The following is a 26447-nucleotide window of genomic DNA, read 5'->3' as shown; positions in this document are numbered from 1 at the left end:
CTAAAACCCCAGATATGTAAGTAGATCAGGACATGTCTAGGAAGACGCAATTAGGTTTATCCCTTTTATTTCTTTATGGCTTGTGGATTCCTCTGTGCTAACCCTAGGTGCTTTTGTTTTGCTTGTAACCTTTAAGCTGGACCTCAAGAGAGCTATTCTTGATGCTTAATCCTTATAGTTGTTTTTTTTTAATCTAGCAAAAGCCTAAGTTCCCAGATGTATTTTCTTCCTTTTTTATTAATAAAATTAACCTTTTTTAAGAACAGAATTGGATTTTTGTGTCTTAAGAGGTTTGTGCACATATTGTTTAATTAGCTGGTGGCAACAGCTGATTTCCTATTTTTTTTTCTTTTTCAGCTCTTCCCTGAAGGAGGGGTGAAATGGCTTGAGGGTACCCCACAGGTAGGAATTCCCAAGTGTGCCTTCCTGGGTTCTCAAAGGTTTTGCACTTGGCAGGGCCGGCTCCAGGCACCAGCCCTCCAAGCATGTGCTTGGGGCGGCACCTGGAGGGGGGCGGCGCTCACCCGGGGAGAGCGGAGCGGCGGCGGTCTCGCCGCCCTCCCCCGGCGCTCTGGCTGGTCGGGGAGAGCGGGGTCCCGGCCGGGCTCGCCGCCCTCCCCCAGCGCTCCAGCCGGTCGGGGAGAGCGGGACCCTGGCCGAGCTCGCCGCCCTCCCCCGGCGCTCCGGCCGGCCGGGGAGAGCGGGACCATGGCAGGGCTAGGTGCCCTCCCCTGCCACACTCCCTGCCGGGGGGCGGGGGGCGGCTGGAGGCTTTTTTGCCTGGAGCGGCAAAAAAGCCAGAGCCGGCCCTGGCACTTGGGTAGTGGCAGCGTCTACCAATCCAAGGTCAGAGAAAAGCTGTAACCTTGGGAGTTTAATACAAGCCTGGAGTGACAAGTATTAATTTTTAGAGTCCTTGCGAGCCCCCACCTTCTGCACTCGAAGTGCCAGAGTGGGGAATCAGCCTTGACAGGGGCACAGAATTAATCAATTACAATTTTGGGATTTGGGAAGAAGCTGGAAGCTCATCAACCAGCCTGCGAGAGCTCCAGTTGCAGAAGCCAGATCACTGTACTATTAATCTGAGAGAGTTGACTACTAGGGTTGCCAATTTTGAAATACAGTAGAACCTCAGAGTTATGGACACCTCAGGAATGGAGGTTGTCCGTAATTCTGAAATGTTCGTAACTCTGAGCAAAGCACAGTTCTGGCTCCAGATCCAGCAGCTGACAATCCAGGCCAGGCTTTAGCAGCAGCTGAGCTCCCTCCTCAGCCCTGGTATGCGTTTGCAAGCTTGTCCCTCTCTGGGCAGAGGGGTGGGTGTGTGTGCCCACACACACAGCATGTCCCGCTCCCTTTCACATGGTGTCTGGTTGACCAGTCAGTCCATAACTCTGGTGTTCGTATCTTTGAGTTTCTACTGTATTTAAAAACCATGCACTCCAGTAGGAGTGCCAGAACCTCCCCCGCCCCGCCTCTTCCCTGAAGCCCCACCCTTGTCTTGTCTCTTCCCCCGAAGGCCATGCCCCACCCTTTCCCTGAGGCCCCGCCCCTGCCCCACCCCTTCCCCCATTCACTCACCTTCCCCTGTCTCCCTGTCACTTGCTGCTTTCCCCCTCTCCCTCCCCTCCACCCAGGTTGGGAAGGACTTGTGGAGCCGGGGCTGGGAGCTGCAGCCACCCGATGCAGGTAGGAGGCAGCCCTCATGGAGTAGGGGCTGGCATGGCATGGGTGATGACCTGGTGCCTCCCTGCCTCCTCTGCCCACAGTAACGGGACTTTGAGTGTCTGGTTAGTAGATCTGATTGGATACTGTAACTGTCACACAGAGTTATGAGCCTTTTTAAAATAATCACAGTTTGCATATCCTCAGTAGAGACTTGTCAGAGTTTGGGCACTGAATTCTCCAAAGATTCTGTCTGTACTGAGCATGCACCAGCCCCTCTTCTCTCCTGTGTCATCAGACTGTGCATGTACCATCTCTCCAGAGCAACTGAGCATGCTCTCTCCTGGAGCTGTAATAGCTGAGCAGGACTTTTACCCCACTGTGGTACCTGGCACCTGAACTAAGCAAGGAGACTGTTTTTCTTATGCTCTCAATGACCCTCTTGCTGGTACCCAGGCAGTGAGGGGAAATAAGAAACAGCCTGATCTAGAATGCAGAAGGGTGAGGAATGGTGTGTGTATGTTTCGGAAAACAGTGGGGAAAAAAGAGTACGGCATTGCTTGGTACTAGGTCTCAGTTTGGTCCCTGATCTTTAAAGTGCAAATGGCACTGAATCTCCCTGTCCACCCTCTTCTCAACCCCAACAAGAAGGACATTTTCATTTCCCCACTGAAACACTCTCAGTTTTCTTCTGCCATTAAGGAAGCCTTAAATTTGTATTCCAGCTACCTTTTTTCCTCCTTTCAATTCCACTGCATCTATAGTTACTCCTGGTTCCCCCCCCAGGAGAAACTATAGATGCAGTGGAATTGTGTGCCACTGGGTGTGTGCAGAATTCATTTCCCCCGAAGATTTCTTTGCTTCCCACAGAAAAATGACTTTCTGACAGGGAAGCAAAGGGAAGCTGCAAGAGCAGTCACGCACCACTCCCTAGAAGCGCAGGTACATCATTTCAGGCACCTGGATCAGCCGGCAGAGAGGTAAATCACCGCAGGGCTGGGGACACCCTAGCCAGTGGCTCCTACTCTGAGCTGGGATCAGCTGCTAGTCCCGGCTGGGCTGGAGGCAGGAGAGGATGGGATTTCCTCTTTCCCTGCAAGGAGTAGCTGGGGCTGTGTCAGACCCACCCCAGAAACCTCCCCCAGCTGCAGGAAGCTCAGTATCCTCCCTTGCTTCCTGACCCCATCGCTCCTCAGCTGCGGAGGGAGGGGGTTACTGTATGGGGAGCTGCTCCCCCAGCCACTCAACCGTGGTGCATCTGGACCTGCCATACCCAGACACCCCCTCCAAGTCTCACCTGTACATCTAGAACCCCCTAGCCCTCCATACCCAACCCTTGCACCCAGAGCTCCTGCCTCTGGACCCTTACCCCTGAACCCAGATCACCCCCCACTGAGTTCCCTGCACTCAAACCCCCACCCTGATGAGTCCCACCCCCTGCACCACCCTGAGCCCCCACATACAGACCCCCATGCCACTGACCCCCAACTTGCTGCACCCAGACCCCCACCAAGCCCTACTCCTTCAGCACCCAGACTCCCTCGCTGAGACCCCTACACCCAGACCACTCCACTGAGCCCCAACCACCTTCACCTGGAAGCCCCTGCAGAATCCCATTGCCTCTGCACCTGGAATCTCCCCCCAACGAGCCTCGGTGCATCCAGATCCCCCCCACACATAGACTCCCCACTGAGCTGCCTGCACCCAGATTGCCCAACACAGAACCCTCTCACCCCACACCTCGATCCCCCCACATGGAGCCTCTCCACACTTGGATCCTGCCTGGTTGATCCTGCCTGCCCCACACCTGGTGTGCCTGGTGCAGAGAGGCAGGGCCCCAACGTGTTGCTGGGACAGGTCCAGGCCTTGTGCTGTGTCAGGGTGGGGTGCAGCCTCACTGCTGAGTCAGTGTCCCAGGGGGTGGGGGCGTTGCAGGGTGATCTCCCACCTCTGTGCAGCCAGTGGCCTGTGCTCCCCAATGGCATGCCAGAGCCTCTGCATTTATTTATTGACAAATAAAACTTGCAGAATTTTAAAATGTACAGAATTTTTTATTTTTTGGCAAAGAATGCCCTCAGGCATATATAGTCACTATTCACCTGCATTATCTAGGGATAAATTTGTAGAGCATCAGCCTTGCTTATCCCTCTGTCTGTAGGCTGGGAATGAGATCTGAATATCAGTTTACATGACTCCTGTCACTGTAAACAAGTTTCGAATGAATTTATCTTTACAAGTCCTTTGGAAGTCAGAGGAATATAATCTTCATTTTAGAGATGAGGTACCAAGGGATAGAGAAAGTAAATAATATGCCCAAGATCACACAGAAAGTCTATGGCTGAGGCAGGAATTGAACTCCTGTAGCCTTAGTACTATCCAGAACCTTAACCACAAGACCACCCTTCTGCAGTCCTACAGCATGGAACTATGCTGCACTACACACAGGAAGGTGGTGGCTCTCTCCTGTTCCCTAGACCATATGCATAAGGTCTTAGAGGCCTCAGCGTGGGAATATACAGTGCAGCAAAATATTGCAATATTTGCAAGAAGACATCTATTGAACTGAGTATGTTTGAGTTTTGATCATAGTAATCATGGAACCTGGAGGGAGGATCATGGATTGCTGATTGAATAAACAGCTGTTTTTCTTTAATAAGTATGGAGTTGTCTCATGTCATTATCTAGCCTGTGAAACATAGATCAAAAGACAAACCTGGCTTTGGATTTTTGCCTGAACCATTTGTTCAGCTGTACACACCATAGGTGCTGGAACGCGAGATGCGGGGCGTGCTGCTGCACCTCCTGGCTTGAAGTGGTTTCCAGTAGATACAGGGTTTACAGCTTGGTTCAGTGGCTCTCAGCATCCCCCCTCTACAAATTGTTCCAGCACCCCTGGTACACACTTGTAATTTTAGTTATTATTTGTCACATGTACCTAGAAAGTGGCCTTCTCTCTCCTTTGTGGAAGAGCATAAAGAATCTAGAACTGGCTGCACCCAAAGTGAACAGGAAATGTGAATCAGAACACTTACCATAGCAACTGAGAAAGGTTAATTTTAAACAGCAGTGAAGCATAGGTATAAGCTCTATAGAAAAAACCCCAAAGATAATTAGATAATTTCTATTTCAGAGTCCCCAGGAGGCACATCTATCCAGTAGTCTAACCAGAGGACAAATCCAGGGAGAGTTTAAACTGGGTGTGTGTGGATGAGAGAGGAATGCACAAGGAGGATTATCCTGACTTTCACATGATAGAGTCTGTAAACCAAATAGATTATTGTTATTATTTAAACTGTAATCACCCCTCCTGAATTCTAGGCTTTAACAAGTTCTGCTAGAGAGTAGTCATACGTTGTTCTGATGACAGAAGAGATAAACACTGACTGAACAAAATTCTGAGAAACCAGAGAGTACTGTGGGTTTCCTGTTTCCTTTTAGTCAAAATTAGCTCTGCTGGAGATTTATACAATAGAATTAGGAGTTACTGTTACTAACAAACATTAATGGAGACACTATGTGTAATAGTTGCATGCAGGGCTGGTGCAAGGAAGTTTCACGCCCTAGGCGAAACTTCCACCTTGTGCCTCCCCTCCCACCCAGCCCTGCGGCAGCTCCCCACCCTGAGGCGCCCCCCCACGTCAGCTCCCCCCCGCCCCGGGGAGCCGTGCAGCAGTTCCTCACCTCTGCTCTGCCTCCTCCCTGAGCATGCCACCCCCGCTCTAATTCTCCTCCCCTCCCAGGCTTGCGGTGCCAAACAGCTGATTGGCGCCGCAAGCCTGGAAGGCGGGAAAGTGGAGCAGCGACCATGCGCTTGGGGAGGGGGCGTAGGAACGCTGTAAAAAAATTGGGGGCACCGCTTTTTGGCACCCCCAAATCTTGGCACCCTAGGCGACTGCCTAGTTTGCCTAAATGGTAGCACTGGCCCTGGTTGCATGTGATTTGCACCTGGACTTTGTGATTTATAGGTTTGAAACACTTGTGAGGACAGAATATCTAAATGAGTCACTGTGTGAGTGACAAGGACATGGGTGATTATTCCCATTGGTTGGAGCAGGAGTCAGGCCTAGTGGTTAGCAGAGGAGTTGGTAATTAGGAATCAGAGCCAAGGGTTAGAACCAAAGGCTAGGGGTAAACAGGCACAAGAAAAATCACAGCCATGGTCAGATGCTTTGAGCTGCCATTGAACTGCTGCTGGGTTTAAGAGCCAGTCTGCTAATTCTGCTAACCAATCAGACAGCCTACTGCAGGCCAGATGTGTTCCTTAGATTGCCTGCAGACTGGCTCTGCTGTAGTACGCCCTGACCTGAGAGTTGCTTTCTCCACTTCCTTGCACCTCATGTAGTCACTTGCAAAGGGAGTGCAAAAATACTTCTGGAACAGAGTGATAGCATTTGCCACGCACTTTGCCCAGGTCTAAGTGACCACATGAGGTGAAAGCAGAGGGGAAGTAGTTCTATTAACAGAATCCATTTTGCAGCATTAGTAGAGAGGTGGAATGATTAGAGTGCATATTACTTGGCAATGTGCTTTATATTGAATAAAAATGTTGAATTATATTGAATCACAGTTTTTCATTTTTTCTGTCTCTAATTTTCTTTCCATTAGAGGGAATGGATTAAGGGATTTATTGGAGAGGAGAGACTATGAAAATAGTATTTTTGCTTCGGAGGCTTTGGCAGTGTGATCTACTCAAATTTCTTTTGTGTGTTGGTTTTGTGTGTCTGTTAGTTTGATGTAGGTGGCTTTTTTTTTTTTCTGGGGATCCTGTGGAAAGGAGGTTCTCAAGAGAAATCCAGTTGATAGAATTATAAGATGCCTGACAACCCTCATGTAGTCATGTTTTTCTCCAGGGAATGCTTGAGATTGGAGCTCCTAGAAAAGGAGAGTAGGAATTCCCTTTTCTTTTCCCCAGGATCCTTTGTTTCAGTTTTAAATCCTCTGCAGTTCAGGGAATTTTTCTACTTCATTCCACTCAAGCCTTCATCTGTATATAAGATGTGAGTGTGCTACTTTCCGTTCCCCTTTTGTCCCAAATCTCTGTAGCATTTCCCATCTTTGGTTCCCCAAGGTGGAAAGAAATTATTCTTATTTGTCCTTGTGCGTTCTGGTAGGCCCTCAGAATGCAGCTCTGTGACTCACTAATAGGCCATTGGAGGCCAGTATGTAATTGTCTTCATGTTTAACCTTTCTTGTAGGTCCTGCTACTCCACTCAGGTGCCTAGTTTATGTGTCTAGACTTGTATTGGGCTTATTTGTGGCTGGCCTGCATAGTAGTCAACAGGACAATAGTTTCCTTCTCTGAGTCGAGAGCTCTGCTCAGGTGCAGTGGAAGGCTGCCTAAAATTGTGATCTGCAGCCCATGGGAGTGGTGTGAACATGTACTGGTGTGCAATCAAACAGTTGCAGCACAGCTGTGATATAGAGGTCAGGCAGCAAAAAGCAGAACAGATTGGAGACAGAACAGCAACTCCTGGTGTCTGTCTAAAAATAACTCAGACAGGGGTTTTCCTTTGGGGTTTAAGATCTTTTTTGTTTTATGTTGTACTTCTTTATATTGGTATTTGATGCCTTAGGTTAGGAGAGGACCCTGTGCAGCAAGCATACTGTATGGAACTGTTTTGTGTATGTAAATAGGTGCACTTAGTAATTTTGGCTTTGCCTTTTTCAAATTTCAGAAGTACACATGAGTCTAAGCTGGAACCTTGGGTAAGTACAGCTTTGCACTTTTGGTAAATTTGTGTCTAGGACTAGAGGAAAACTTAGTTTCTCAGACTCCTTTCCAATCAACATTTTATGGAGACCCCAATCTCACTTTAAAAAAAAAAATCTTGAGAAAGTACTTGGCTTCATGTTAGTCCGCAGCTCGATGGCGTGCATATTAGCCTATGAAGTACTCTGATCCTATCACAGAGGGTATGTCTACACTGCAATTAAAACCCCCCAGCTGGCCTGGGCTTGTGCTAAGGGGCTGTTTAATTGCTGTGTAGACATGTGGGCTCGGGCTGCAGCCCAGGCTCTGGCACCCTGTGAGATGGGAGGATCCCAAAGCTCAGGCTGCAGCCTGAGCCTCGACATTGACACCACAATTAAACAGCCTCTTAGCCCAAGCCCCTGTGAGCCTGAGTCAGCTGGCATGAGCCAGCTGTGGGTTTTCAGCTGCAGTGTAGATCTACCCAGAGAGAGTCCTTGTTGAGCTGGCAAGATGTTAGTGTCTCCTATACTAGCCTGTTTAAAACTCTAGTGATCTTTGTCAGTGCAGGATGTAGAGTTCTTTTGTAACATATGTTATATCCTGTAAAGTAAAAAACTTGCAAGCTTACTTCTCAAAATTAATTGGATAGTGACAAAATCCAAGAGAATCAATCTTCAAAGCAAGGTAAATTTATCAAAATAAGAAACTTATTTGTCAGTGTTGTCAGGGTCAGAGGGGATCAGGCATGAATAAAACTTGGGTAGTAGTACTTGGATAGTAGTAATGTTGTCAGACAGCCTCAATGTGGTGGTGCTCTGCTCTGTCCAATGTTGATAAGAGTCGGCTGCGTGCGTGTGTTCCTGCTGCCCCGGCTATGTGCAGATAGCTGGCACAGCAGACCCCAAGAGAAGCCCCAATGACCACAGACTCCGATAAGGTACGAAGGCACCCGGCTAGGTTTATTGCCAAACAAAACACAGTCTAGCTCCCTGGATCAGATGTCTACAGTTCTGCTAAAAGAAGAACAGGAGTACTTGTGGCACCTTAGAGACTAACAAATTTATTAGAGCATAAGCTTTCGTGGACTACAGCCCACTCGTACCTTATCGGAGTCTAACAAATTTATTAGAGCATAAGCTTTTCGGAAGAAGTGGGCTGTAGTCCACGAAAGCTTATGCTCTAATAAATTTGTTAGTCTCTAAGGTGCCACAAGTACTCCTGTTCTTCTTTTTGCGGATACAGACTAACACGGCTGCTACTCTGAAACCTACAGTTCTGCTAGTACATATGTGCTCCCTGATAATGGACTGGTTCAGTCAGTGACAGGATTTACCACTGCCCCCTAGGCCAGACAAAGGCAACCCCTCAGGGGTGCATTCTTATACACCGGTACAAACAAGTTACACCTCACTCCTGACGTATTGAGGTACAACCCCTCTACGTAGTAAGGTGCTGCCTATCACCTTGTACATGGTGGTTCGATCAAAACAACCCCGTCCATCATATTCCCCTTTTGCCCCTTTCTTTAGGATGGGTCAGCATGTTCCTTGTTATCTGTCTGGAATGTGCTAGTATCGGAGTGTTCTGGTACCATCCTGGTATTTGTTTATATCTCTAGAGTCCAATACCTTTTAGGTATGTGTGTTTTTGCAACATCAGCCCTCTCCTTGCCAGACTCTGAGCAGGGCCTGCCTCTTGCTCACAGCTTAACTTTGCTTTATGTTAACAAAGTCTTGACCATTACTGTAGTTCAGGCCTTAGGCCTCATAACAGGCCTCTGATACAAGGGTTTCTGTTTCAGGGCCTCATCTTACCCTTACGTTCAGTAGTTCCTTATGTAGTATTAGAATCTCGCCCTTTTATCATTTACACGTGCTTTGAGCAGAGTTAGACAACACAGTAGTTGAAAGCCGGCGATGGGTCTTCACTAGTGCTCCCACGGTTGCTTCTCCTGGGAGAGGTGCACAGGTAGTAACCATGATGGGGAATGTTAGGAAAAAGGGGCAAATGTAGACAAGCCAAAAATGGTGTTATGATTCTAAAGTGGGGGTGGGGGGGTCCTTCAGAATTAAGAGCTTTATTTGGAATCCTTGTGAAGCAACATGAAAGACTTTCTAGGGGCACCTCATGGCACTGTGACAGTGGAAGGAATTCAATGCATTTGTTTGCTGCTAAGTGTTTTCTGTACACACAAAAAATCGGACATATCCATGATAATAACAGTGTATCATCGTTAGTCAATTATTCACATACAGCATTAGATCTTTCAAAAAAAAAAAAAAACCAAGGAATTCAGTATCTGTTTGGTTCTTCCATTTCCCAGAAGTAGGTGTGTTCCCCAGACAACAGGGGGGAGCTAGAATGGGAGAGAGCTGCTACTCCATGACCCTGACTGGACAGTTAGCAAGCAGTGGTGTACTAGATTATGCTGGCAATCAGTATTCCCTCTAATTTTTTATGTCCATGTGTGGAATGAATTTTGTTGTGTGCCAATATGGAGGTCATATGTGACATATCAACTTCATATTGGCGCACATAACAAAATTCAGGTGGTGGGGGTGAGGCTGAAGGGTTTGAAGTGCGGGAGGGGGCTCAGGGCTGGGGCAGAGGGTTGGGTGCAGAGGGTGAGAACTCTGGCTAGGGGTGAAGGCTTTGGGGTGGGGATGAGGGTTTCAGAGTGCGGGAGGTGGCTCAGGGCTGAGGTAGAGGGTTGGGGTGTGGGCTCTGGGGTGGGGCCAGGGATGAGGGGTTTGGGGTGCAGGCTTCCCTGGGCTGCAGTGGGGAGAGAGGACTCCCCCAGCCCTCTCCCGCTGCAGCAGCTTGGAGCTGAGGGAGAGGTGCCTCTCCCCTGTTACGGCAGCTACGGCGGGGCTGGGTTGGGTAGAAGGAGGGGCTCCTCTTCCTGGCAGCTCTGGTGGGTCTGGGCCGGGGGAGGGGCTCCTCTTCCCCAGCTGCGGCAAGTCCGGGGCAGGTCTGTGCTCGGTCCGGTGGGGAGGGGCGACTCGCCTTGCTGCGGCAGGTCCAGGCATCTCTCCCTGCTGCAGCCCTGAGCCCCTGCATGGGACCGCGGCCATGCAGCTTAGAGGGAACTTAGCTGGCAATGCCTTGCCTCAGAGAAGAGAAAAACATAACAGGAAAGGTCCCAAAGAGCATGGGACAAGAAGATGACATTGCTTTGGTGAGGCTGAAGAAAAAAATGGCTTGTGATTTCAGACTAATCTTTATTTATTGTAAGGTTGTCTATAGCACACACCACTGTAGCATATGCCTTGATCTTTCAAACAGCTGTGCATGTGTAAGCGGGGGAATGGTCCCGCTATTGTGGGGAACTTTCCTGGCTTCTGCACTGCCTCGGTGAAGTGGGCTAGCAAAAGGATCTGAGTCCTCGCTCCCACTCCCTTTACCCAGAGGCCTCCCTGCCCTTGAGGGCTCCCCTTCCACTCTCCTGTCTGGCAGAGTCCTCGTAACCCCAACAAGGCTGGGCCCAGGATTCCTGGGGGGCTCAACCCCCAACCCTGCTGTGGTCACCTAGGACAGGGGCTAGGGTGTCCCCACTCCGGGGTACCCTCTCTGCACTGGGCACCTCCCTGACCCACTGATTATTTCATACAATTTAAAGCAAATACAAGTTGTTTAATTAACAATTAATCTAAAGAAAAGAATAAGGAAAAATGGGAGAGGTTAAAGGAAAACACATCACCCCGCTCTGTGGCAGGGGAACATCACAAACAGTGTCTCTGGACATCAGGGCAGTCTGTTCCTTGTAGGTCCCAGATTTCCTTCTCAGACCCTGGCTGTGCTGCAGGTATGCTGTGGGTTGGACACTTGCAATGGTGTGGGACCCTTCTTCCCAGCGTCAGCCCCCCGTCAGGTTAAGGTCCCCCTCCCGGTCTGGCCTGCAAGGGCCCTTGGCTAGGGGTGTCTTTCTGCGCTGGGCCGTTTGCCCAAGGTCCCCCCTTGGCTGGCCCCACTTGCTCACCACACCTGGCTCTGTGGCTGCAGCTCTGCTCCCAGCACAGGATCTGCTCTCCCTGGGCTGCGTCTCTGGCTCTGTGGCTGCGCCTCTGGCCCCTCTGGATCTGGCACGGTTCTGCTCTCCAGCTCAGCTTGGGCCCCTGCTTTCTCCTTAGCTCGGCCCCACTCAGTCTGACCCAGGCAATTCCAACTCACATGGAGGACGGGACCCACCCTGGCCTCCTGTCATGCTGATTAGCCTGCCCGCCCTGTCAATCAGGCTGATCTGGAGCATTGGCCTCTCGCCATTGTTCCTGGGGACTGTCAGTCTCAGGCTCCTGATTTCCCATTGACGCTTCCCCTTTTAGTGCTGGGAGCTAGCCAACCAAAACACCCCCACTGAATGTTAGTAAGGGGGCAACAGTCCCCTTACACATGGGTGGACCCTTTCAGCTTCATGAAGTCCTGTTGAAGTCAAGGAGCTCCATTTGGATGCATGGTCTGCCTGTACTTGGTACCACATGATATTGTGATTAAAAATTAGAATCATATAAAATTAACATACCCAGTTTTTAACTCGTTGAATTTGTGCCAACTGATAGGTCTCAAAATGTAATTGTAAAAGGGAAATCATCATCAAGCAGGTGTATTTCTAGTGGGGTCCTGCAGCGATCAGTTCTTGGTTCTTGGTCCTATGCTATTTAACATTTTTATTAATGACCCGAAAGAAAACATAAAATTACCATTGATAAAGTTTGCAGATGACACTAAAATTTGGTTAGTGGTAAATAATAAAGAGGACAGATCACAGATTCAGAGCGATTTAGATTGGTTGGTAAACTGGGCACAAGCAAACAATATGCATTTTAATATGGCTAAATGTTAATGTATGCATTTGGAACAAAAAATATAGGTCGTACTTAAAAGACGGAGGACTCAATCCTGGGAAGCAGTGACTGAAAAAGATTTGGGGATTGTGGTCGGTAATCAGCTGAACATTAGCTCCCAATGTCATGCTGTGGCCAAAAGAACGAATGCAATCCTGGATGCATAAACAGGGGAACCTCGAATAGGATTGGGAGGTTATTTTACCTCTGTATTTGGCACTGGTGTGACTGCTGCTGGAATACTGTGTCCAGTTCTAGTGCCAACAATTCAAGAAGGATGTTGATAAATTGGAGGCGGTTCAGACAAGAGCCATGAGAATGATTATAAGATTAGAAAACATGCCTTACGTTGATAGACTCAAAGAGCTCAATCTATTTAATTTAACAAAGAGAACGTTAAGGGGTGATGTAATTACAGTCTATAAATGTCTACGTGGGGAACAAATAATTAGTAATGGGTTTTCAGTCTGGCAGAGAAAGGTATGACAAGATCCAGTGGCTGGAAGTTGAAGCTAGACAAATTCAGACTGGAAAGAAAGAGTAGATTATTGACAGTGAGAATAATTAACCATTGGATTGTGTTATACTTTTCTCTGCTAGATTGAAGAGCCATTATTAAATATTTGTTCCGCATGTAGATATATTAAAATCAAGATTAGTTGCTTTTCTAAAATATATGCTCTAGGAATTATTTTGTAGAAGTTAAATAGCCTGAGGGGATCAGACTAAATGATCACTAGTGAGCTGCAGGATGGGGAGAACACAGTGCTTTCTAGGTAGGCTCCAGGCCTCAGTTAGATTGTTATTGGACTTCATGAATATTCTGCTTTTTCTCCCTTCCATGATAGGGAGATGCTGTGTGGGAGCAGGGCCGGTGCAACTCATTAGGCGACCTAGGTGGTCGCCTAGGGCACTAACATTTGGGGTACGGTGACCGTGGCGGCTGGATCTTCGGCCGCCCTGGTTGACGTCAGTATTTCGGGGGCGGGACCTTCCGCCGCCCCTGTCGGGGGCGGCATTTCAGGGGTGGGACCTTCCGCTGCCTAGGGCGGCAAAAAAGCTGGCGGCACTCCTGCGTGGGAGATACATGTATGTATTTTCTCCCCCTCTGCCAGCTCCCATTAGTTTGGGTATGGTGGGAATGACTGACTATGAGCTCTGGACCAAGCGATTTTGGGTTGAATGGTTCTCATCTCAGTGTATGTGGACAGAAAACAAGCCAATTGGCCAAGACAAATTTTGGCTTGAACATTCCTTTATCTGAGTTTGAAAAAACATTTATATAGCCCTTGTAGAAGTGTGAGCATATCTTTATCTAATCTATATATTAAGGTGGGGCTGGTCGCACCACCTGTTATTAAGGTTGCCCAATATTTCTCATTATAAAACACTGTTTTCAGTTGCTTCTAACTTTGCCTAACTTTAACCATTTGGGATGAAGTTTTCCATGCTGTGTGGCTGTCTCAGGCTGAAGTTTTCCAGAAAATGTCAGCCAAAACAGTTCAGTCATTTCTGAAACCAAGACTAGGGAAAATACAATTTTTGTCCATTTTAAAAAATTATGGTGACTTGAACTTTGGCAGGGAGTGACTTGTATATGGGGGGATGTGCCTTTAGGTGTTCCTGTGAAAATCTGCCCAATTTAGCTGTTATGAGCCTTTGAAAAATTGCAGTTTACACATGATCAGTGCAGATTAGCAGCTAAAATCTCAGGGTTCTGCCCACACTGAGTATTCCCAAATCTCTCACAGCTTCTGCTGTGACTGAACCACACGTGTGCCATCTCCACAGAGTGACTGAGAATGTTTCAGCCCAGGAATGGCTGCCCCAGGCTGGAGTGGGTCTGGGCACTGGAACAGAGAGCAGGGAACCTCTGCAACTATTAGGACTAGAGTCTTAAGTTTTTAAAAATGAAAGCTGAGGTTCTACATATCCACTTGTGTTCAGGAGCTGGGGCTTCAAGTAAAACACCAAGTTTACAGGACTTGTGGTAAAACCGTAAGATCTGACAACTCTGGAGAGCTTTGCTGGAGGCAAATTCTCTGGAAAGCGGCTGCCTCAGCAGGCTGCCATCTCCCTGCCTGCACCAACATTCTGACAACTGTTACCAACCTTTCCCACAGCATCAGCCCCTTGCAACTCCCCCATCCGCACCCAGAACTAATGCTGCTTTGTGCCAACATAACCTGGTTGCTTGGAGAGATATTCTGAGTGCCAGACTCAGCTCTCAATTTCTGAAAGCTGTAGTAGTAATGCTAATCAATAATTAGCAATTAGTTGATATCCTGTTACCTGGGTATGTCACATTATGCAGACAGTGTGTGAATGTTTGTAAAAAGAAAGAGACCATGAATAAAATATCATAACAATTAGACGTGCAGAAAAAAAGTGCTTTATTGTAGTGAAATTACACTGGAGGAAAAACCAAAAAGTCTCCTCAGTCCTGGTTCAAGACATTGAACCATAAACTGGAGATAAGTGCTATTAACATGTGAGTTACTACATGTGAAAACACATTACACTTCCAGTCATTTTTATTCTTATAAGATTAAAAGACACTGTCAAGTATTTTTTATAACTAAAATGTTCCTCACTGTAGGTTTTAAAGAGCTGTTGGAAGCTTGAGTGTGAAATGTTTACTTGCAGGATTTTTCTTGTTCATGTACTCTGTAAAATGGGGTAGCAATACTTCCTTTCTCCCACCTCTGTGTGCCCTGTCTATTTAGACTATAAACTCTTCAGGGCAGGGACTGTCTCTTACAATGTTTATGTACATGCCTTATAAAATAGGTCCCTGATTTTGATTGGAGATCATGATTGACTACATAATAATGCCGATTAGTTGTTGTAAGGTTGCACTCCTAACCACCAAGGAGGGAGAGGGATTGTTTAGGAGGGCAACAATGAGTATAACTAGGAGTGATGAGATAAAAATCAAGAGAAAGGAAATTTAGCTTGAATAGTAGGAGTAGCTTCATAAGAGTAAGGTTTATTAGAGTGTGAAGTAGTATCCCAAGGTAAGTGGTGGAAACATTGCTTCAGCCATTTAAAACCAGACAGAGCTCTAGAAAAGTATGTTGTGAGGCGCAATCCTGCAGTAGGAGAGGGTGGGACTGGACTAGATGATGAAACAGTTATTTTCCATCTCTAATGTCTCAAATTCTGGGACTGAGGGATTGCTGACCCATTTTTTAAATTAAAAAAAAATCAGCAATGTATTATGTTAGAGGGGAAAAAACATATAGCAAATTACACAAAGCCTTCATACATATATAGGAGAAAAGGCAGGTGGGATAAGTTTTGGCCCTCCCAGCCCTGAAAGTGACCTCTGAAGGATAGAAACACAACACTCTATCACACAGCTCTAACATTTCTACTATTTTCTTTCAGTGTAATATATTATGTGCAGTATATACACTTTTTTACATTATAATGCACCACACACACCCAATGCTGGAAAAACATGATACATTAGGCTGACACCCAGTTTCAGAAAAGCTTTATGCAAAAGAAGTGTTCACGCCAAGCTAGCTTAATCTTGGTCCTTTTAAAGTAAAATGTTGTGGACGATATTTTGCAAGACAACTATTTGTACATTGTGTTGAGAATGGACAGTCTATTTAAACATAGGATTCCTTAGCATATTTGAGCTGGTCAACCTCAAAGACTGGCTGACTGCATCGTCGTGTCAGATACTCTTGTTTGTTCTTTTGATAGGACTCAGACATAGACCTGAGACGATAAACTCGAGGGGTTACAGGTAAACTTGCACGGGAATTTATTCCAATGTCAATGGTTTCAGTTTGTACCTGAGAATCATTTACCACAAAAAGTCTGTCAAAGGGTAGATCCTTCTGATACGTATCTGTTGTAACCTCTCTATTGCTGAGACATGGATGAGGAAGCAAAGAGTCTTGATTTGACACAGTTGCTCTCATATTCTGAATTGTTAAGGTACTGTATGAAGGGACCTTAGCAGCCAGGCAGTTTTTAGTAGCCTCTTCATACGATGGTGGTTTGCCAGGATTTTTCTGGTCCACTTCTCTAAATACCTCATCAGCTGACCTGAAACGAGACCTTGATTGATATACCACAGATAATGGTTTGCCATTGTTGGTACAGTGTTCCTGGACTATTCTACCTGAAAACTGATTTTCTTTCTTTGAGTCCTTCTTGAAGCTGTTTCTTTGAAAGCCCATAGCTTTTCCAGGCTCCCAACTTTGAGTTTTTGTTAGCACTTTCTTGCGGGTTGCAAAAGAAAATGACATGGAGTGCTTTTTGAACTCTCTGATGGGTGTATCACTTTCATCAGCAGTCTTGGTGGAAAAGGACTGGGGTCTGGTTACGAAGTTTCTCTTGGGACTGGAAGGAGAAACTAATGGTGAGCTGGTAAAGACAGAGCAGTCAGAATTGGATAAGGAGCTATCCAAGGAACAGTTGGAGGATGTTTTGGGTAATGAGCCACTTGATAATTCTGATGGCAAGTTGGTTTTCACACTTAGGTTTAGTGGCTTTTTAGTCCTATAGTGACCTCCAGGAAAAAATTCCCCTGGCAGGTGCTTTTCCAGTTCTTGACCTTGCAACCTCAGCTGTTCCTGCTGGATGGTGAAGTTATCCTCACTTTTGGTTAGCTTCTGGCTCCTTATCTTGCCGTCAAGGCAGTCCTGCAAGGACATGTCTGGCTCAGAGAATCTCCTATCCAGTGTGCTTATGGAGTTTTTAAAAACGGTTAGTGAAGAGGCAAGGGGGGGGAGGTCCTGTGGTTTTTGGCATCGTGGGTCTCTACTTCTCAGGCTATTGGTTTTCCCTTTGGCCTTCTGGAGCTGCTTGATTTGAGAAATGCTGGAGCTGCATTCAGCCTCGGGATCAGTGCTGTCGTAGGCAGAGTCATTTTGCTGAGTGGGAGATAACAGTTCTGTGGGAGAGGAAGAAATTGTCAGTACATTACGTGCCAAGCTTGAAAATAACCTGAAAAACTACTTGAAAATAACCATTATTGATGTGCTGATCTCCATTTATTCATAGTTATGGTGCCAGATCCTCAGCTGATGTAAACTGACTTCAGTGGAACTACAGCAATTTATATCAATTGAGAATCTGACCCATGTAGTTCAGTCGAACACCTCATGAGTTCTTATCTGACAAATTCACTAAATTCAGGTTTATACCCAACTAACTGTAGCATAATATTTTTAGGAGGGCTAAAGAAGGAGAAAGGAAGGTAAACAATTTTACGAATGGGGATCGAAGAAAACAAGTAGAAAAGAAAAAACAGCTATGAGCAACCACTGTATTCTATAGCTTCCCAATCGGGCACATTTGTTTCAATGTTCATAGTTCTTTTTAGGAACAATCTTCTTAACCATTTATATCAAAAAGGATAGTGGGTCTCCTTAAAATACATGGGGTTGAACTGCGGTTTTAACTTAGTTTAGGGTAGGGGCTGGCGTAGGGCAGCTGCTCTGACTGCCTTTGTAAAGGGACAGCATATACTCTCCCAACACTGGGCCAGCACCTCTGCAAGATGTTGGGACATGGTTATGGAACCATCCCCTCCTTGAGGGTTTCTAGAGCTGCCAATAATGAGACCTAAGGTCCCTGCACTCAGGGAGCACACAGATTTGGGATTGTGCTTGGCACCTGTCAAAGGATTCATAGTGGGAAAAGGTCCTTATTCCCTCTTACATTCCTGCCCAGGGGCAGGAACAATCTGGCCCATTATGTACAACTTTCAGCCCTTGGATGTGACTCCATTGGCAGCTACACGTACACAGAAGGTGACATTTGGACCTCATGAAGTTCCACTAAGAGGACATTTAATGATCATTATGGACTCAACACCGTGAGGTGCTGAGTGCCCTCAATTCCTACTGACTTCAATGGGAGCTGAGGGCACTCAGCACCTTGCAGCATAGAGTCCTATGAGAGGCTATGAATATTATGATTTTATAAACTGTATGAGCAGCTGATGCTTGGCATGGGAATGAGTCTAGCCTTGTGGGATATTGTCATTTTAAGTGACTTCTTTAGCATGTAGAGCATGCTCCAATAAAATAACATTGTCAGTTTGTGTCTGGCACCCAGAAAACCTCTGTACTTTCAGTAAAATTTTAATACATTTTAAGATAAACGTGCTTCAATAACTTGATAGACCAGATACCATGCATAAATATATACAGGGATATTATTTATCCAAATGTGGAGTGGGTCCAATACACCCAATATGTAAAATACATCAACACATCATAGTACCTGTGGAGCTGTCGGTGTGTTCCAGTGAATCATCAGCCGATGGACTGAAGAGCAAAGATATATCCTCCCCAAATACTTCAAAGTAGTTATCAATGAGGAATTCCACTAATGTCTTAACCTGTGAAAATAAAATAAGTATTTTTGTGTGTGTTAAACTAAGCATTTGAACTGGCAGTTTCATAACTGGCACTGGTTTTGTTCTTATTTTGCAGTTTAAGATCTATGTTAACGAATTTATTTTAACCAAAGGGGTACAAAGAACATAGTTTATAGTATATAATAATCTTTCATAATACGGTACAGTACTTTTGCATATAATACTGCAGCAGCTGGGTAGCTGCTACAACATTAGGTTAAGCCACTCCTTTATAAAGAGTTCCATGTATCAGACAGCAAGGTATCTTTGAACAGAACCATGCTGAATGATGAAGGGCTTGCAGGAATGGATGGATCCTGTGAAAATGTTAGCCTCATGCTACATAATGGGCCACCTTGGAACAGGAGTCCTGGACCTATGGATATGTGGATCTGTTCAGAAGACTTACAGTATTCTTCAATTGAGAGTTATGTGTGTGTGTATACCTAGATATATAGATATACACACGCACTGTATATTTTATTGATATATATGTGTTTAGTACATTTGTATTCAGGAGCTGGAAATATGAGTAGCGTGTACTCTAGGCTAACTCGTTGTTTGTACAATGTAGATGATGAGACATGGAGACTTGATGACCTGTTTCTGAATAGACCAGTGAAGGGTTGACCCAGAGATGGTTGGTAGTGGTGCCTCACTTAGCTTCTGAAGGCAAATAGTAATGGTAAGGGTCTGTTTAGGGGAGCAGAGGGAGGAAGCCAAACTAACCTTGTCATTTATCTGTTTCTGGACTTCGAGTGGTAAGGTTTCAGCGTGCTTTGGAGTCAGCAGGTTTGGCCCAATGCAGATAGCAAGATTGCTAGAATCCATCCGGTTGACCTCAGAGGTTTTGCTGAGATGGTGAAGCACAAAGACCAAATGCTTGAGCAAGAGGAGATTTGGTCTTGGTAATTTGTCTGCAACCCTAAGAAACATGAAAAAATGCAAAATTAAGTAGGTGACAATGACCTCTTCTTTATGGGAACAAGTTTCAGTTTAGCTCCCATACACGACACTTCCTCTAAAAAGAGGAAAATGATTTTTGTAACTATTTTACAAAACTATCATTCAAAAATCCCCAACAGCAGCTGACTGTGTGGCTAACCATAACGTCTTGACCGACAAGCAAGCGTTAGAATACTTTTAAAATAAATTAACAAACAATGTTAATAAATGATATGCAATCTAGAAATATCACTGGAGAGGTTCAATAATATTGATCCTTAACACATCTAAAATCATGTTATGTAGCTTTACAGTGATTTCATATAAGTCAGCTGTTATTTATAATTTATATTTTTCTGTTTTTTCCCCCCACAAGAATGACATTTTTTGTTTTCCCAGGACCAGGTTCAAACCAATGGAAGTTTTTCCATTGACTTCAATGAGCTTTGGATGAGGCCCCAATTGACTGTCCACTGTTGATGTACAGCATTAATCATCAAAACATTGCAAGCCTGTTTGTTCATTATTCTGGAGGTCTTATGTTTTTTAAATCTATCTCACATACATTAGGATAGTATTGTTACTAGAGAAATGCTGTTCTGCACCGTTTTCACTCCAAAATTAACCACTGGAGGAGTTGCACCAACTTTCTACAAATGACATGAGTGGAAATGTTTCCAGACAGGTCACTGGATTTGGATTCTCCATATCAATGGGACTGATTGCAAAACTTACTCTTTCAATCCTTCAATTCTGTCAGGATTGCTCTGCTTCTCCATCACTGTCATCCACTCGTCATAAAGTTCAGACGAGAGTAGCTTATTTGGGATATTTCGTAGGAAATCCTGCAATGAAGAGACCTTTGGTTTAGCATTTGGATAATACCATTTACCATGAAATGAACATAAAGACATTTCTTGCCTTTTGATTATTACCATGACTGACTCAGCACAATGCTAATCAATTTTAGCTATGTGGTATATGAGGTATATATATATATATATATATATATATATATATATATATATATATATACACACAACCATTTATGTACGTTGTATGAATATATACAGAACAGCATGAAGTGCTTCACAAAGAAAGATAAAATATAGTTATCCCCATTTTACAGAGGGGGAAACTGAGGCTATGAAGTGACTTGTCCAAGGTCACATAAGAACTGGAAGTCAGTGGGAGAAAAATAAAATAAGAAATGAAAAAGGTTATCAACTTTTTCTGAAGCTTAAAAAGTTTAGTCTAGCTTCACTTTGGTTTTAATTTTGGTTCCAAGTTAGGATCTGTTCTAGTTACTAATTTGCCCATTCCTGTTAGAAATTTACTCTCACAGCTAGGGGTCAGGTGCATTTACCTTAAAGACCACTGCTAACAGATGCACGGGTTTGCTTTCCAAGTCAACCTTTCCTCCTGAGTTCAGTTCTTCCTTCAACTCCTTGCGTGCTTTTTCATTGGCAGCTTTTCTGAATATTCCTTCAGTGAAAGGTCCTTTAAAGTACAGTGTAGTAAGGATATCCTATAGGAAACACACACAGAGGAATGGAAGAATGGTAAGGAAGGCCATATGGAGCATAACTGTGTTATTAAAGGTATAAGCATGTTTAACTGGGAGCCGCACTGACTTAAAGTGGGATACCATCTAGTGTTGATTTGCAATAAATTACACTTTAAGGGCTTGACTTTTCTCTCACTTTAACTTTACATCAACTTCAGTGGAATTACTCCTGATTTCCAGCAGGAGATAAATTGGGCACTCATGTTTTTGTCCCCGCTCCCATATTGAATGTCTAGTGAAACTCATTTTGGGGAAAAAAAAAATCCATTGCTTGAATGTGGGCCAAGTCCAGTTCTAAGCTTATCGTACCCTTGACAAGTGGCCTCGACCCATGCTTCCTTTGTTGAGGAGGCATTTGTGTGGGCCAGAAGTTGTTTGCCCAAAAGCTGAGTGCTTTTGTCAGGGAAATATGTCATTCATAATGTCTTTATGCTTCTGAAATGTTTTAAAGGTAAAGTGACTTCCTCCCAAGATCAAACATGCCTATGACCTGATCAAGAAGGTAACTCACTTTTCCTGACTCCCAGATCAGTGCCCTTGCCAGTGGACCACATTTCTAACACAAGCTAGAGGGGCTGAACCCAACCCCCCATATCTGAATACCCTCAAACTTTGGATTAGCATCTGAACTCTGCGACTACCTCCTTTTTCTATAGTGAATCAAGCCAAGCCTCTCCCTCACCCTGAACTTCACAGCTTTTCAGCTGCTGCTTTTCTACTGACTTATGATGGTCTAATCTATGCAGTTTTTTGTATAGTCCCTTAGTCTGTAATCCTCATGTGTGTAATTCTCATTGAAGACAATGGGAGTTGAGGGATTGGGTTATTCTAGAACAGAGGAAAATCCCCGTCTTGCTTAGTAGCACTATTATTTGCACATGAATATTAATACCAAGCTCTTATACAGAGATTTTCATTGGTAGGTCTCAAAACACCTTACAAATTAAGGCTATCATTAGCCTTGTTTAACAGATGTGGAAACTGAGGAGAGAGCTGAAGTGACATGCCTAACGTCATCAGCAGACCCAGAAGCAGAGCTGAGGTCTCTTGAATGCTAGTCTAGTGCCCTACTCACTTGGACATACTGCCCCTCATTAGACATAAAAAGTACTAAATGACTACTACTAGCTGTTTGCTTACCTGGATGGGTTTGGGGAGTGTGTCATCTTCACCACAGACAATTGACAGAGGCTGATCAAACAGAGAAGTCTTCAGATCAGATTCTAAATGTCCCGAGGACTCTGATATTGAAGAGTTCCATCGCAGCGCGAAGGGCCATGATATCACCTTCTTTCTTTTCTTATTACCGTCTATTACAAGCAAAAGCAAAACAAAAATGAAAGGAAAGTGAGTGTGAGAAAACTACTGTGGGTATGCTCTGTGACAGAGGAAATAATATCCACAATACACATTAAAATAAGGATGCTAAGCTAAACAGAGCAAAGCTAAACTGAAAGACCGCTGAACTGTTACTAAGGAAACAAGTCCTTAAACTGTAACACTCTGACCATCCCTATAAAGACAGCACCTTTCCTGTTTCTATGTCGTCCTCACTCTTTCCTCTTAGCATTAGACTTACAGCAGGAACGTACGCAGCCCAAGAACTGCTTTTGTGGTTGATTCAACAGTAGCGGATCTGCAGTTTGCAGTATTATGAATTTTCTTTCACTACATTATTTGACCCTGCTATTTGTCCCTATTAGTGGGTTCATGGAAGTGGGGGCTCTTTCTTTCTTTTCTTTCTTTCTTTTCAGCACCTTGCAAAGCATTGATTACAAGCACATCCTTTCATATCTTGCATCTTGTGGATACCAGTGCTCCACGCTTCTCATAGATCACTCACTGGCCCTTTTTTCTTTAGTAGATATGGACTTTTTTCTGTTTGGGTGTGGGTGGCTCTGGCCATCTACATATGTGTTTTGTCGCTGGCCCACTGGATGCAAGCTATGGATATATGCCATGGGATCTCAATTCTTGTGGCAACTAGTCTGGGTAGTAGGTAGGTCCAAATGGGCATGAATTCTGTGTCTATCTCCGTTTCAATGCCCTCTTTTTATGCTTCAGAAACTCAAATGCAGTGACTCAGTGGGTCAACACCTGCTTTAAGACTTTAAAGTTTTGTTCTAGCCAGCCACAAGGGGATGCCCTAGAACAGAGCACACATGCCTGGAGGATATCATCAACACTCCTAGCCTTCTGCTGTTTGAGGTTCCTAAGTCTCCCATGGTTGGATTTGAACCTGGATCTTAAACATGGTGGCATGTTGGGAACTTGAAGATTACAGTGTGTTGAAGCTTATGTTTTTCCCATAAAGCATAAATGGGAGTGTTTTCTAAACAAGTTGCCTTCTTTGCAGAAGTTGAATATCCCAACTCCAAAATGAAATGGAAAATTTGCTATGTGTGCTAGAGGTTAGCAGGACCTGCACCTGTGGCTCACTAAAGTCCTGATAATTAAGGGTTTAAAATAATAACAATGTCACATAATGTGATATTAACACACATAATATCAATTAACATCAAACTCTGTTTTCCTGCTTCCAGTAATATATATACATATATATATATATATCAACTTCAGTTTTGCAGAAATACCAGCTTTCAATACTTATGTAAGAGGAAAGTTTTTTTTTCAAAACTCACCAATCAGATGGCAAAGCCCATCTTCACTGTCACACGACACCAACAAGTGGCATTTCTTGATATCGCCCTAAAATAAATGTTAATCAGTTATGAAGCAGACAAAGATAAAAAAACAACAGCCAACCACATCTGTATCTCAAAATCCTGTGATATGTTTCATATACAAAATGGAAAAATGTAGCATCACAGAATTAATTATTAAGTCTAGCAATTAAATGTAAGCTCTGTATATAAAACTATCCAGTCCTAATGTTTAAGTTGCTATTAGGAACATCGGAATTGCCAGACTGGGTCATACCCAAGCCTGACAGTGGCTAGCACCAGATGTTTCAGGGGAAGATGTAAGATCCCTGCAGTAGGCAGATGTGGGATAATCTGCCTTCCACATACCGGTAGATCTTATTCTGATCTCTAATAATTAGAAATCTGCTTAAATCCTGAAACATTCCAAAATATTTTCATTAACTATTATGACTGGATATTCTTGATATCCTTCAAAATATCCAATCTCTTTTTAAATCTTGCTTAAACTAACTTTAAATATCATCACTGCTGCATATTTGCTCTTTAGATGTACTATCTAAACAAGGCACAAATTAAACACACAACAAGGTCTGGATCCTCAGCTGGTGTAAATCAGCAAACTCCACTGACTTCAGCAGAATGATGCTGATTTAACCAGCTGAGGATCTGGCCCCAAGTTTGCCAGGGCATCGCACATGAACATACAATAGGAATTGGATGGAGTTAGAGATTGTTTACCTCTGACTGGCACTCAATCAAAGTCTCCATATTGCTGGCATTTAGCGGTTTTGGCTAAGAAAGAAAACAAATACAAAATGTGAGAAACTATTCCAACATTATTTGTAAAAATTAATGTTTTGTAAAGTAGATCCTTTGACTCATTAAACACACTTACAGCATTGCAGCTGCTTAACACCTTCATTAGGAATTTAGTTGATGGAACTTTAGTGATTCTGGTTCCCTTGGTTTCTTTTGTTTGCCTGTTCAGAATGAATGGACAAAGAAATAACGATTACCCACCATAAAGTTTAACCATTCTTTTGTGCCTCCACTGTAAGCCAAAATATCCTTTAATATATATTTTGAAATAAGTCAATCTCTCTCTCCTTAGCAAACTAAAACATTATTATGGAAGTTGAAATTGTATCTGTAATGCATTTAGTACAACTACCCTAGATATGCCTTCCTTTAAAAAAGAGCTTTTCACTTTCACTACATGCAAGGAGTAGATAATAAATGCTGAAAGCTAGACCATATAACAAAACTCTAATCTTACATCAGTGCTAATTTTCAAATCCGACACTAAACTCGCTCAATCAGCTACGCACAACAGCCACAATGGCAATGGGTGACCGCCTCCCCCAGCACATAATTTCTGCAGTCTAAATTTGTAGTATTACACTAACTTTAATATTCATTGGGTACCTTCATTTCATAGGCAGAACAGGGCTTACCAGAGGATGCTATCCAGCCAGAGTTCTTTTACCTCGAGCGAACTATAGAGAAAAGGAGAAACAGCATGACTCTCTCTGCTGCTACTAATCCTCTGCAGAGACAGAAGGAGACTAAACAGTTCTACTCCCACGTGTGCTGCATTATAAACGGAGAATAGGGGAAGGTGGAAATTCACAAACTGAGACAGGAAGAAGCATCATGGGGCAGGACAAGATTCTCTGACCGACACTTCAAAGTTCTAGCTTCCTCTTTCCTTTTAGGGCAGCTGCAGTGCTTTTATTTTTTTAAAACCTTGTAGCTGTTATGCATGGAAAAGAAGAGTCATCTGGCAGGTATAGGTTCCGTGTAACGTCACTGTCACCAGGTAGGATGTGTGAAAAGGATGATGCCGTGTAGGCAGGTTAAAATTAAGTTTTAAAGGGCAATTTGCACTGTTTAACACCCCCGTGCAAGTAGAATGCCATAGCTTTTGCAATTAAAAAGACACCATCGGTTTAAAGGTGACCCTACATTTAGGGTTGTCAAGCTTTTCATAACACCTTAGACCAATAGACATGTTTCTATGCATTATTTTTTAAAAACTACAATGGAAACTGTTTTTAAACAAGTATCAGAGGGGTAGCCATGTTAGTCTGGATCTGTAAAAAGCAACAGAGAGTCCTGTGGCACCTTTAAGGCTAACAGATATATTGGAGCATAAGCTTTCGTGGGTGAATGCCCACATGCATCCAACGAAGTGGGTATTCACCCACGAAAGCTTATGCTCCAATACATCTGTTAGTCTTAAAGGTGCCACAGGACTCTCTGTTGTTTTTAAACAAGTGCAACAACAACCTTTGCAGCACTGGGCTAGTTCCTGAAAAATCGAAAAAAAATGAAATTGACTAGAGAGTGACAATGAGTTTTTCATTGTCCCAGTTGAGTGCAGTTCAAAAGATAAATACACTGCATATAAAGTGAAAGGTGAATCTGAATTTTAAAGGCTTTTCCGTTTTAAAAATCTAAGTTGTTAGTAGCAGTGGTAAGTAAATCTGTTTATTAAAAGTAAAACCCGTTGTCGAGATAATGAAAAGGGATTTGAATAAAACTGATGAAAAGTCAAGAAACTTGCAGTAAAAGCTCCCTGTTCCCTTCCTTAACAACAGCTTCGTGTAAGAAATAAATCTGAGTCTGACACTGACTTCTTTTGTGGCCTTGTAGAAGTCACTTCTCTGCCTCTGATTATCTG

At 44.2% G+C, this 26447-nt stretch overlaps 1 protein-coding gene and 1 long non-coding RNA gene across 2 annotated transcripts; one reads left to right on the top strand and one right to left on the bottom strand.

The window, feature by feature from the left end:
• Nucleotides 1-355: 355 nt before the first annotated feature.
• LOC135977634 (uncharacterized) lies at nt 356-25315 on the top strand. The gene is made up of 3 exons (XR_010595069.1): nt 356-402; nt 7341-7371; nt 19931-25315. It is a non-coding gene; the product is annotated as an uncharacterized LOC135977634 (long non-coding RNA).
• On the bottom strand, nt 14575-25350 carry TAGAP (T cell activation RhoGTPase activating protein). Its single transcript, XM_005291542.5, has 10 exons — nt 25219-25350; nt 24660-24744; nt 24503-24556; nt 23741-23807; nt 22239-22408; nt 20898-21059; nt 20267-20376; nt 19316-19511; nt 18451-18568; nt 14575-17113 (listed from the first exon to the last, which is right to left on the bottom strand). The coding sequence occupies exons 2-10, from the start codon at nt 24684-24686 to the stop codon at nt 15819-15821; spliced, it is 2199 nt and encodes a 732-aa protein (XP_005291599.2). The 5' UTR covers nt 24687-24744; nt 25219-25350; the 3' UTR covers nt 14575-15818.
• Nucleotides 25351-26447: the final 1097 nt, after the last annotated feature.

The sequence above is a fragment of the Chrysemys picta genome, unplaced genomic scaffold (assembly GCF_011386835.1).
Source record: "Chrysemys picta bellii isolate R12L10 unplaced genomic scaffold, ASM1138683v2 scaf5, whole genome shotgun sequence".
Taxonomy (NCBI): domain Eukaryota; kingdom Metazoa; phylum Chordata; order Testudines; family Emydidae; genus Chrysemys; species Chrysemys picta.
The sequence above is the reverse complement of the archived record's forward strand: the minus strand, read 5'-3'. Positions and strand labels throughout refer to the sequence as shown.

Coding starts and splice junctions, on each gene's coding strand:
- TAGAP (XM_005291542.5), bottom strand. CDS start 24,686: ATGAAGGTGTTAAGCAGCTGCAATGCT. Junction 23,808..24,502: donor TGATTGAGTGCCAGTCAGAG/GTAAACAATCTC, acceptor CATTTATTTTAG/GGCGATATCAAGAAATGCCA. Junction 22,409..23,740: donor TGGGCTTTGCCATCTGATTG/GTGAGTTTTGAA, acceptor TGCTTGTAATAG/ACGGTAATAAGAAAAGAAAG.